The 13,856-nt window shown below is 37.1% G+C and overlaps 1 protein-coding gene across 1 annotated transcript in view; it reads right to left on the bottom strand.

The window, feature by feature from the left end:
- The window catches only part of STK32B (serine/threonine kinase 32B), a 156,068-nt gene that overhangs the window by 20,942 nt on the left and 121,270 nt on the right, over positions 1-13,856 (bottom strand). Inside the window, exons 7-9 of the mRNA XM_083860796.1 lie at positions 7,772-7,875; positions 3,181-3,297; positions 1,927-2,052 (exon numbers count right to left, since the gene is read on the bottom strand). Of these exons, the coding sequence (XP_083716922.1) occupies positions 1,927-2,052; positions 3,181-3,297; positions 7,772-7,875 (347 nt within the window). The remainder of the gene's footprint in view (positions 1-1,926; positions 2,053-3,180; positions 3,298-7,771; positions 7,876-13,856) is intronic.

Here is a 13,856-nt window from a genome sequence, read left to right on the forward strand (position 1 = left end):
GGTCACAGCACCCAATTCATCTTCTCACCAAAGGCTGAAAAACAAGAAATATTTTGTTGTGTGGCCCCAATTAATCAGTGAAAGTTTTGCTGATGCTACAAAGAGAAAGTTCCTGGAAAATACGTGACCAAACTTGATCTCATGAAATGGCAAAGCTTCCATGAAAAGAAATGCTGTGCTGGAAAAGACACTTTGATTCTCACCTCAGTGTTTTTCCTGACACAATTGATTGACCAGGTAGAACAAGCCCTGCAATATCAGACTCTTCACAGAAGAGTATGGTAGAGCTTGTAATGGGACTTTCAGATTAATCTGGATAGATAAAGTAAACATTTTAAATACAAATAAAACACAAATAAAGTGAACCCAAATGTGAAAAGCTGTCTTTGCAGAGTCTGAGACTCTTGGAGCCCCATGTATGTTGTATCTTTGGGTATGGGGAGCTGGATCTCTCTTATAAAATACTGTGTTGTGAAGATTTTCACATGCTGACAGATGTGGATTAAACTTTTAGCTGGGAGTAGGAAGTGTAAATAATCTGTTGAGTTTTGCCTGAGAAGCAAGTCCACGCCTCTGCTATCTCAGAGAGCAGCTCTAACTTGAAAAAAGGAAAAGAGGAAAGTCAGTCTCCTCTCATCTTGTAGATCCCCACACCAGGAGGATGGGGTCCACCAGGCCAAGAATGAGCTTTGTTCTGCATTGCTTTGCTTAGGACAGCGACCTGAGAGAGTGTAGGGGAGGACCCAGGCATGGCACAGCAATTATTCCAGCTGCATGGACTCAAGTAAGAGTGAAAGAGTCATGGCCTGGCAGATATGACATTCACCTCTCCAGCTTTTCTTTTGCACTAGGAGCTACAAAGTGAAAGGAAGGAATTTCTCTTGAACATTGCTCTGGGGTGCCTGTAAGAGGGGCCTGTTTTTCCCTTCTTATGTTGTGCTTTTTACTGCTGTGCTCCTGGCATTTCTCCCAGTTCCTGAGGGAGACCCTGCCTGCCCATCCACAGCTTTTTCTCCTGTAGGATGTTGCTTCCAGAGAGGCTCTGGTCAGGTGCCAAGAAGCTCAGCACACATGGAGAAAGGTGTCTTGGCAACACACCTGGCTACCTTTGCTCCATTAGGCAATGCTATCTCACCTTCAGCTTCTGAAAGGTTGGATCCTGTCCCCACCACATTTATCATGAACTCTGATGTCCACCTGGATGAAGTCAGGGTCTACCTATTACACTTTCTTCATCTTTATTTACAGTTGCATTAAAAAAAAACAAAAAATATGCTACAAATATGTTGTTTGGACAATAATTATGGTGTAATATGACTGAAAAAAAGTGAAGTAGCATATTAACACCACAGTCATTGCTTTTTATTCATGGCCTTCAAATACATTTAACTTGAAAATGATCAAAAAGGAAATATCCAGAAAATACCAATAAAATGGGACCACAGTAAAAACAAAATGACCAGATAACCTCACAGAATCAGAATGTTTTATTGTAAGAATCTGCCACAAAGGAAATAAGTCAGACTTTTGGAATACTATTTTTTCAGTGAAAAAATAACAGCATATTAGGATGTTAAAAAGTTTTCCAAATGTTATTCAAATGTCAAACTTTCACAGGCACAACAATCTTAGTATTCTTTGTCTCAGACTTAATTCTGACAATCATTTGCTCTAACAGCTGAAATGCAAATTCTGGAAAAAGTTTTCTTTTTATTTGAAAAGGAACAAAAAGTGAACCAAGGTTAATTAGTTTTTGTTGTGATCTATTGAAATGGGACAAATTTTCCCTTGGCTGTGACTGAGTAAATGAAAGTAGAATCCAAAGTAAATCACTGAAGAGCAATAAATACAAGCATAAACAAGTAAAACAGCAGTGATAATTAAACCAGAATTTACAAACACTATTCACCTGGAATATTGACTTACGTTAGGAACAAAGCCTGGGGTCATAGCTTTCTCTAAAACAGCATCCCAGTTGACATCAGCTAGGTATGGAGAGTTTTGGATGTCTGCAAGGCTTGAAAGGCGGCACTCTGGGTCCTTAGTGAGGAGCTGTGATCAAGCACAAGGCATTTTCTAAGGGACTGGATGCCACATAGAAGAGAAAATGTATCACATACATAAATTGTATGATATTTATTTTTAAGTAAGAAAACGGCTAGGGAATCTTCTAACAGATGCTAGAAGTCCCAATTAAAAAAAAAAAAGTAATAACTCATAGGATACGAGTACAGTTTAATTGCCACCAGATGGCTGTTGCAGGCATGAAGTGTATAAATGTATGAGCAACAAAAGTCTGCTTACAAATACACAAGAGCCCACGCAAAATGAAACATCACAGATCAATGCCACCCAACAACTTGTATTTTCTCTTTAATTTTTTTGGAAGATACAGTTACACTGAGCATCCTGGCAGCAGTTAAAATTATCCACCTCACTGCTCTATCTATTCAAAACTAGATTGCAAATTGCTGCAAAAGACATATACTTTTTATTACTCTATTCAGACATCCACAAATATTTCCTGTTCAAGTATCAATATTGATGATGTGAAATACCTAAAAGAGACAGATTATCTTTGTGGTGTGGCCAGACAATTAAAGCAAACAAAAACTGGGATTTCAGAAAGAAAACAATTTTTAGGGTTGAATGCATACAGAAAGAACCCTGCCTTGTAGCTTAGTGATGTTTACAACCAAATGGCTTGACTTTTGTTATTGCAACTATAGCAACATGGGACAGGAAGAGATACAGCTGTTTTAATTTCTAATCTCCTTGTCTGGAAACTGCAGCAGAAATTCAGAGGGCACAGTGGTCCTTCCTTCCCTGTCCCACTTGCACATCCATAGCTGGGGAGAAATGGGGCCAGGGCACAGACGAGGAATTACTGATCCCCAAACTTTTACTGTCACTAGTGAATCAGCTTTAAAATAAAAGAAATATTTAATTTTTACTTCTTTGAAGGCATGAAAAGCCTGAGTCAAAGTGTAAGAATACTGCACCTTCTAAAAAGAAAATATTGCACCACTCACATTCAGAACAGCCTAGAAATAAGCTCTGCTCTCTTATCCTTGAAATGTTCATTATTTAATATTTGTGTTTGGCTGATGCCTTTTCCAGTGTTGGAGAGGCTTCTGGAAGAGGAGAGAACAGAGGACAGAGGTATTTGTGCTTTCTTACCTTTTTCAGTAGTGCTATCATGCCCTTGCACCATGTGGATGAGTAGTGAACTCTTTCGATCTTGAACATATTGAGTATCTCATCAATGGGGGTGGCTGAATGAATTTCATAGGGCCTCTGGGATAAAGTTAAATAAATATCAAGTGAGCAAGAATGGATAACAGAGTGCAGACTATTCACATTTTCCTGAGCTCAGTATTGTTTATCTTGAAAATATCAAAACCACGAAAACATCTTATAGCAATTTTGAGTCTAATCCTTTGTATGTGTGCTTTTCTTTGGTTGTAATGAATGTAATTACTCATAGATGCATTTCCTCTGCAATTTTTTCTCTCATGAAAGGAAGTATCAGTTCAAATGAGATGAATAAATAATTTTGTTTCTGGGGCATTCTATGTCAAATGTAGAATATTTACTATTTTTTCCTTGTAATACTCATGATCAGTTCTTGTGACCCAAACTGATAAAACAGAAAAGAGGTGGCTAAAATGAGCTTTGTCATCCTAATTTTACTGAGTAGTAGATAAAGAAACTAAAAAAATGCTTACAAAGGTCTGTGTTAGAATCTCAATAAAAAAGCAGACTCCAAATCCCAATCCTTCTCCTTTGCTTTTTTTAAAATCCAAAATTAACACACAACATGGATCTGCTGTCATGTGTTTGCAGTGCCTAAATTCTTCTGTAGATGAAGAAAAGCTCTGGCCTTTGCAGTTGTTTGTTCATGAAGTTTTTCTGATTTATCTTTTGTTACATGCAGAATTTGGAAATAAAGTACTACATATAAATTTATATTCTTGTTATTTTCTGTTCACATACTTTTATGTCTGAAACAAGTGGTTATAATTATACTAAATGTATTTTTGTAAACAAGGACATAGAGTGGATTGCTTGTGAATTAAATTGTACCCAGCAGGTGATAAATATGTGATATGAGATCTGCAGCTAAATGCCACCCTAGCAGCAGTGTGCAAATTAATGCATCATAATTCATAAACAACATAGTTACCTATTAATCCAATATCCTGAACAGCAAAGGGCAGACACTCATTACCTTGACTAAGAACTGAATCATCCCTTGACTTTTGCTGATATGTACTGGTAAAAGATTATAATTTAAGAATATTTCTAGGTTTTAATTATCTAATCTGTTAAGGAATTGGAGTCACTCTTCATAAAGACCTAGGATATGTTCTGATTCTGGGAAGATTCATGCACATATTTAACTTTCATATATATGAAACCAAGTGCATTCCAAAGCACTGGGGTGTTCAAAAAAAAAAAGGTAGAGTCCAAATCTTTTTGCTTTGATTCCCATTCAGTTAGCCCATTGTCATTTAACTATACCATGTCCACATAGTAGGACCTAAATGTCTGCTTTAAATACATAATTTTCCTGAATTGGGTTCAAAATTGTCATTAGAAATACTCTGTCATATGCTTTTCCCTACATGTGCTAATGTTGCCATGAAACACTTATTAAAAATGAAACTTTTACATGCTTTCTGTGATCTATAAGCAACCTACTTCTGACTGACCTTGATATAAAAATGTGATCAATAGGATTATTGAGACAGAATGTACACCAGTTGTTGAAAATGGCAATTAACTCTAAAATAAGCAACTTAATTCATTAAACTTTTTTCTGTTAAGGATGTTTCTGCCTGTCCATGCCTTTTTTCTGACAGGAAAATCCCTAGTTTACGTTATTTTCAAAATTATTAGCATTCTAAAATCTTGATTTTTTTTTTCTTGAGATTGGCAGAGATTTTGAATATTTTTATTAGTTAATTTGAACTATAAATGGCCATTATAAGTTTGGTCTTTTGAGGCCCTTCATACCTCTATCTGTCCTGTTTTTCAGCTATTCAATCCACTCAAGGGTCCTATCCCTTCAGTTCTATTTTGAGGAAAAAGAAAAAAAAATCTGGTTTGCTTTTGTTCAGGATTTTTTATCAAAGTTTGTTGTTAATTGTTCACATTGCAGTGATAGTCAGAATCTGGGAATTCCACCTACTACTCAAACCTTCACTGTCTCTACAGAATCCATGATATATACATTTGTTGTAGCATTTTAGCAGCTGTCTATAGCTCAGGAACAGACTGACACATGGCATGGTTTGCATCATACAGTTTAATTTTGTGGACTTTGTGAAAAGATCAATGTTTGATGCACAGCTGTATGAATTTGCTTTTTTCTTGCTAGCTTTTTTATCAGCAGCTGGATAAGGAGAAAAATATACCTACAACTTATTGAGAAATATCATCTGTACTATGGGTAACCAAAAGGTGGTGCAGAAAGCTCTGTACTGGACACAACATGCTCCTGTGTGTCATTTCAAGCAGAACGTGGTTTTCGCTGCCCAGCAGTGGGAAGCCAGAGATGAGAATGGCTGGAATGCCTTGAGCACCCTGAGCAGCAGAGGCAAATAAAAACAAAAATTCAGCTCAATGAAAAACAACTAATTTTTACTAATTTTTCTTTTACTTATCCCCTCTTAAATTCAGGCTGTCAGCATCGTATGCTATGTACAGCTCCGAGGCGGAAAATCAAATTTGTGATGTTTCTTATTTCTAATGCTCCTTCCTTCCTTGCCTCCTGCCATTCCCATGCAGTCAGGCATGCACCAGGCTGCAGCTGCAGAAAGCCCTGTGTCCTGTGGCTGTGCCCTGCGCCACAGCCTCCTCTTTGCCAGGGCTGCTGCTGCTGGCGCGGGTGGGTGGCTCTGAGAGCCCATTCATGTTCGTGGTGGCAGTGGGGCCATTTCCTTGCTGCTGGACAGAGAGCTGTGGGAGCCTGGAGGAGCAGGGGCTTTGTGCCTGCAGGTTTAGCTCACAGCCTTGTGTGCAAACTGTGCCTTCACGGCCATCTGCTGCTCTGGCAGATGGGGCTTCGGAGCGCGCAGTTGCTGAGACAGCAACGTGCCTCAGGTTAAGCACATTTCCTCAAGCCACTTCTACTTCTCTTCTCATCACTCGTGTCAGTTTAGGTCATTTCTAGACTAGAAAAATTTAGAAAATATAAACCTTTCCTTGTCCATACAGTGATGTGGGATGCCAAGCCATCCTCTGGCTTGCTCAGTAGCCAAGAGCTGCTCTCCAGGAGAAAACAAGCAGCTGGCTTGGGTGACTTGAACTGGGTCAGATGGCAATGTTTTTATTTAAAAAAACCCCAAAACCCTAACAAAAAATTGTTTCAGTCTCAACTTTGCTTTGCTTGTAGCCAAATTGACTTATTCAGAAAAGACTGTATGGATTTTGGCAAATGGATATCATTCTATAGAGTTTTTCATTTTTTAAAGTGAATTTGTCACATCATATTGGTCTTCTGTGATTAGTCTTGTGAGTTCAGCTTTCATTAACAATCATTCATTGCTCTCCTTTCTTGGAGACACTCACTGGTGAAAGGTTTGATATAAAACTGTCAGGATGTTCTCTTAATTTACTGTAAGTGCAGCTAGAACTACCATGTGTGACTAGGATTCAGGATGTATTATGTATCACTACAAAACTCCAACGTCTCCATTCCAGGAAGAATGTCAGTCTAGAAACTCCCTAAGGTTTAAGAACTATGGTAGAGAAAAATTAATAATAATTGTTAGTTTGTTGTTTTTGTTAAGAAAAGTGTTTAATACTCCTCTGAGAGATGAAACAGTCTTTGCATGGGAGAGATCTCAGGGGCATGACTTTTGCTATTTCTATGGAAATACAAAATAGATTGGCCAGATTTTAGGCATTTGAAAAATGTAGCTTCTGAAGTAACAATAGGCAGACACTCTGAACTTAATTTTTCCATTTAAAAGTAGGAATAATAATTATTCTTTATTTCTGTTTTTCTTTATCTGTCATCCTACATGAAATTGTGAGATCTTTGTGGGATGGATTGTCTGGCAAGACAAGGTAGCAGAACTGTGTTAGTGTCATAATATAAAAAAGCATACTGCAATGCAATAAAATCCCCTTTCCACAACATGAATGAAAAATAATTAAAAAAACCCCAAACAGCTGCTTTAGCTACGTCACCACCCTGAAATAGTAACTAAATTACTGTTTTCCATGGGGAATAGTAAATATTTAAGCAACTGACTGAAATTCTTTGAACCAAAATGGAAAAGAATTTTCCATTATCTTCTGTGATATTCAACCATGCCCAGAAAGATTTTTCATTAAGTTTATTCACAAAATTGATTAGATAAGAAACAAATGCACTGGCAGATAAGCATTTTCTGTAGATGGGCCAAGCATCTTAAGATATTACATTAGATCTCTTATGGTATTAGCCAAGAGAATCAAAGATGTAATAGAGTCTCAAGTAACTCAACTTCTATTTGAAAAAAAATACCATTGTTTGCAATTTAGCAATATAAAGAAGATATTAAATATTAGGCCTTTCCTTAGCCAAACTGAGGGAAATGTTCATAATATATTTGAGTATGGGGTGAAATTTTCCCAAGAATGTTTTCATTGGGGAAAGAACTAGCACAGCATTCCTGACCTGGGCTTTGTACACTCAAATTTTATTCTGAAGAGTGGACTCAGGGCCACTGCAAACTTGATATTTTTGCTGGATAACAACGAACTCGAGCATTCTTACCCAACCCCTCAGCAATTCGTATGCTGTAACTCCTAGCGACCACCAATCTACTGGGTACGAGTATCCTGGACCTCCATCCATAAAAGCCTGGAACACTTCTGGAGCTAAAATTGTAAATCAAACCAAACAAAAAAGCATTTCATTAAGGTTAGACTATGAGTATTATTTCACAGCTGAAAAATGAATAAGGACTCAACAAACTGGAATTAAATAGATCTGGAAGCACAGCAGTTTCAGGGTGTAGTTTCAGTGCCTTGTTTTACTGATAACAAGCAACATTCTCTGGTCAGGGTATTTCAAAAGTTAAAAATTTCATGTGTTAATTCTTACCTGGTTCTTTTAAGTTATGTGAATAAAGGTAAGTAATAGGAGGGGAATTCTTGGTCTGAAGTGTGACTTAGAATATTTAGGGTAATGTAAACATTTTATGAGAAAAATATCTGCAAGTGAGGTGATTCTTTCTGATCGATGAAGGTGTTGAATGTGGTAAATCTCATTCCTATTCTACATTTGGATAGAACTAATCAGACAGGTTTTAAAGGTATTCAACATAGGAAAATGGTACTTAAATATAAATCCTGACACTGATTTTATGATGTGAGAAACTGTCACAAGTGGAAGAAAACACTGTCAATGAAGTAATGACTTCCATAAAAGTAAATTCTGTGGAGGAAAAGAAAATGTATTTTCAAAACAAGGATCCACTTTGTCTAATTTCATTAAAAAATCTGTACAAATGTTACTGTAATTTCTTCAGAAAACCAGATATAAATAAGAGTGAAAATGAAATGAAATGAAATGAAATGAAATGAAATGAAATGAATTCTTGGTCATGCTTTTCTAATGATTTAACAGCAGAATCTCAGTGCACTTTGTGAAAACAATACTTTTACTGTCTCCAGCCATAACATCTGAATGCTGGATTACAATTACCATGCGAGCCTCTTCTGGCCATGATACCAAGTCTAATGTACCACATCACCCCCTTATTACCACGGCCTCGCTTTGTGATGAGCACACTGCAGTGAATGATGTAGTCTGGTCACACTTCCGACTGGCAGTTTGGGATTTGACTATTTATGGAATTTAGAGAAGCATCTTTAATAAATGGAAAGGCATTCCTTTTAGAGGAGTTTTTGCAGTCCTTGCATTTTGGATGGCAACCTAATAATTTACAACTCCAGAAAGTCTTCAAGAGCCAAATATAATAGAAGATTTCAGCATCGACTCATCAGTTATGGCAAAACTCTAATCTGTAGAATAAAAAGCAGTGAATGTATGAAAGTGGTCTTATATTCTTTGAACAGCAAGATCATGTCCAAACATGTTTGGTATGAGATCTGAAGGCACTTAAATAAACATTTTTTCTGGAATATATGTGTTTGGAGAATAGATGACCAATGGATCTCTGGCAGAGGAAAACTTGTTCTGTGATCCAGTATAAATCAACAATCCCATAAGAGTCATTACACTGAGTTAACTCTGTCTCACCTCCAGATGACATAGCTTCCCATGGCATGCTTTATTTTCATGTGTATTTCAACACTTATTTACATGCTGCTGGTGTGTAGGCACATCTTACAGGTGTGCAGTCTATGAGATGGATGGTGAGAGCATAAGCAGGATTTTTTTATTACTTTAGTGGATCAATGCACTTAAATTGCACATCAGGCACCAAACTTGTATTTTGAATATCACCATAGGAACCTTGCAGCGATGGTTTGCTTGATTTAGCCCCATTCGTTATGGATTTTGCCCACTGTGCCTAGATAATGTACAGTATCTCATTACAGAAAATAGCCTTTTGGCATTTTTACTGAACTGTGCAGGTATGATATTGGTTTCATAATTTCTTTTATAGCTTTAACATTTTAATAATGAGACAGATCACTACCTGATTTCTGTGAGACAGAGGTGAAAGTACTTTATTGATTTAACCTATGACATTGCCAGAATGCTGCAGCTGTTTTGCTAATTTAGTGACCAAGCTATTGATTTGTATTTTATTTTATTTTATTTTTCTAAATTCCTCAAGGTCAACTCATCCTACATTAGGTAGAACAGCAGAAAATGCTTTTTTTTGCCCTAGAGTTTTGAAGCTGTTTTCTCACCTTAAGCCAATGGCATACTTAGGTCAGAATATGAGCAGTTAAAGGCCCGATTTTTAAAGCAATAGCCCCTTTTTGCCCGCTTTAACAGCATTATTTTCAGTCCAGCTGGAATGCCTCTCTGCACTCCATCAGCTCCAGTGAAGCCATTGTAAACACTCTCTTCCCATGAGGGAGGGACTGGCAGAGGATGCAATATGATTTGCAGTATCCTATACAGGTTTTTTCTCAGGGTGAAACCTCAACTATGTTCAAGCTAAGAGACCTTTCTCTAGTTTGACAAGGCTGTTAAATACCCATTTCACACTAAGCTTGTACTTAATGTGTCTAAAAATCTTTTTGAACTGAGACATTAGGTGCAAATGAAGGCCTCCAGGCTGTGTGCAGCGTTCTGGAGTTTGCCTGCTCATTCAGAAACAGAGCATGATCTTACAGAAAGACCGCAAACCCTTCAAGTCATAGAACTAGTCAAGCTCTGAAGAACTAGAGCTATGAAATACATAATAAGAAATAATATTAAGTTTTGATGTAAGAAATAACTATGCCTGGAGAACCAATTCAGAGTGCAAATTGGTTAGGATAAAAGCAAATAAAAACTCTGAAAGGAAAGATGAAATTCTGCATTGATTTTCTTTAACATTGTTACCTAAATAGAAAATCTGTAATCTTATAAAACTTGAACTTGATCCCAGGATCAGCTTGGAAAACCATCCTGCAGCCTGCTCTGGGTAGATTCTTTCAAAGATGATCAGATTTTAGCATGCCAGCTTGGAGCAAGAACAACAGCTCTGCTATGTGCACCTGTTGTGAGCATATCCTTCCTTGCCATAACAGATTTAGGATGAGAAGCATACTTAATCTTTTACCCTCGTGCATCTATATAGGCAGAAGTATTCTGCCTTCAAGAGTCTGTGTGAACAAGAGTGAGAGTACCTGCAAGAACAAGAGTTTCATATCTTTTTCCTTTAGCAGTTTCCACTGAACAGAGGCTTTTCAGGAAAATAAATGGGTTTAATATCAGGTTTGATCCTGCAGTTTGTTTTGGCCAAAAGCTGTAGCTACAATTACATGCACTTAGGGGAAAAGCAGTAGACTTTTGCATGGCAGAAGCTCAACTTTTAAACAGTGAAGATAAATCAAGTAATAGCAAGTCTAGCAGCAAGAGTGAATTCAAAGAAAAGTAAAGAAGTGTTGCAATTAGTCCTCAGGTCCTCATAGCTTGCCCTGACTTAATTTCTTTGATATGATGGAGAACTGCATATTGCTACAGCTGCCTGAAGAATGACTCAACAGCAGGAACCTGGTCCAGCCTCACTGCTCACCCTGCTTTGAGCAGAGTTGGAGTAGAGGTTCCTGGGGCCCTGCTACCATGAGTCACCTCACAATCCTGGGATCCTTGAGATCCTAATGAAGCTCAAGGAGGCAGCTCCTCACAGCACATCTGAGGGGGATGACAGAGGCCAGAAAGCCTCAAAGGAATCTTTACAGCTTCTTCCTCTTGGCAGTCATCATGAACTGCATGGGCTCTTCACCTCTGCTCACATGCTCCGACACCTGGGAAACCTGCCACCCAAAGTGCCAGGGACTTTTAAAAGTCTGGAAGTCAGAAGCAATGCAGTCTTTTTGTTTGTGTTATTGCTTTTCATGTTTCACAAAATGTGATCTGACACCCTGCATACAACTTGTTGCAAATGACAAAGAAACACCCTTTAAATACCAATGCCGTTCCAAGATGGGACATCTGTACTAATTTTAACCAAGCAAATAAAATCAGGAATGTTTCTTTGTCTTAGACAATAAGGAGTAATCACTCATACTAATTTTAGCAACTAGCCAAGCTAAAAGTCCTCCTATTGTTTCTTTTCTGCATATGTATTTTTCTCTTAAAAGTACACTTTCATGATTTTATTGTTTACCTGCTTTCCTTTCTTGAAAAGTTATATAAATGAATCTACATTTGTACTGTATTGTGTGCATCAGTGCATTTCTTGGTTGTCCCCAATACAAATTTCCAGTCAATACTTTTGTCCAACTGATAAATTAAAATAATTCCTCTTCAGAGATGTATTATTTTGCACTATATCTTTTTAATAATGCCATACTACTGCAGACTGTAGGAAGTAAATAAAAGGTTATTTCTTTCTAATATAAAACCATACTAGAGGACAACATATGAGTAAATTGAATGTGAAAGAAAATCCAGTGGGTCTCTATCCATTTCAGAAGTAATGGCGTACTGGGATATCCTTACTCCTGTTCTGTAGGTTTGTGCAAATAATTTCGGACAAATACATTCATATATGTAACAATCCACTGGAATTTTCATACCAATTATCTGCACTGTGAATTAGGTAGACGATGCATCTCATATTGTATACATATTTTCCTAGAGATCTGTAACAAAAATAAAGTTATAAAAAAGGAAATGCTATGTAGCTGGTTGGTAATTATCTACCTTTATTTGTGGAAAGATATTAGTATCCAACAACATGATTCATGAGCTTGAAATAAGAGTATCAACTTAAATGCAAATAATGCTAAGCAAAATTTTCACTATTTTTTCCTATTGTAAAAGTCCATTTTGTATGAAGAATAAAAAGTTTTAAGTAGAGTTTCTGAAAATCTGCTGAATATTTATTGGTATCACAACTTCATAAATTGTAAGTGCTCTGGGTCTCTGAAATTCAGACTGTTTAATTTGCTGCTCAAAGGTGGGTTTGAAAATACTGGCCACGATAAAATTATCAACTTGAGGTCTGTCTCTTGGTGTGGCTGGCAAAAAGAATAGCTGCTATTATTTCTGATGGAACACCTACATACTCATAAATAAGTCTATTTAAGCAATAACTTGTAAGTGAGTCTTGCAAGATGGATTACTGTAAGGATCTGGCTGTCCATGAAAAGCTAAATGTTGCCAATGACATCTGGTCATCTGTTCCTGCACAATGCCCTGTGCCACTGTTATCAATATGAGAAACTGAAAATGAAAGAAAAAAACCAAAAAACCCTAGTGTTTTTGTCTCTTTTTTCTTGAATGATCCAGTTCAGGTGGATATGTCCAAAACACATCTTAAGAATGAAATCCTTGACATTGCTCATCCAGCTGTCTAGCTGCAGCCCTCTGATGTCTATTTGCATCTCAGCAGAGACTCTACATGTCAGTAAGGAGAATCAGAGGTTTGTGGTTTACTGGAGGGGCTGCAAAGCAGCACACTCTGCTGTAGTCATTGCAGCAAAATATACTTCAGTGGCATGGGTCTTATTGCAATGCCTGAGATTTCAGATTAGAAAATACATTCCAGCATCATTAACTGAGAATCAGCATAACATCACAATGACAGGTATCATCCTTCTTCTACATGTTAGTCCTTGATCTTGGGAAAAAAAAATGTGTACAAATTGATATATACACATATATACAACACACAGCATAAGAATATTTTGATTGATTAGCACAGGACAAGCTGTTAAAAGGCTAGATGTTTGCGAATTTTAAATGTGTGAATGAGGATGTATAGAACATATTTATAGCTTTGCTGAATCAGGCTTAAGGCATTAAAGATTGAGCTGAATAAAAAATGAACTTGACTTTTGGAAAAAAATTCCAAGAACCTTGAACTGAGATGTTTCAGTGAAATATTAATTGCTTTCACATCACTGTGATGAGAAAATACTACTTTTCTCTTTCCCCTGAGAAGTAAATTCAGGGGTCAGTAATTTTTCTGGATCATGTTTTAAATAGAAAACAGAAATCAAACTACAATAATGACCAGTGATCATCTATCCAGAGTAGAAGCTGTTTCAAGAGCAAAATGGAAGAAAACAACTTCCCGCTCCCTGAATATAAATGTGGATTTGGTAAACTATCAATTTACCTCCTAGTGTTTACTTTCTCATGTGCTAAAAAGGTCTAAATTATAATGGTCAGCCTTCTGACTAAGAGCTTTAGACTAGCCAGCTTCTAACTTCTATTTTAT

Source organism: Zosterops lateralis, assembly GCF_965231275.1.
Source record: "Zosterops lateralis genome assembly, chromosome: 5".
Classification (NCBI taxonomy): Eukaryota; Metazoa; Chordata; class Aves; order Passeriformes; family Zosteropidae; genus Zosterops; species Zosterops lateralis.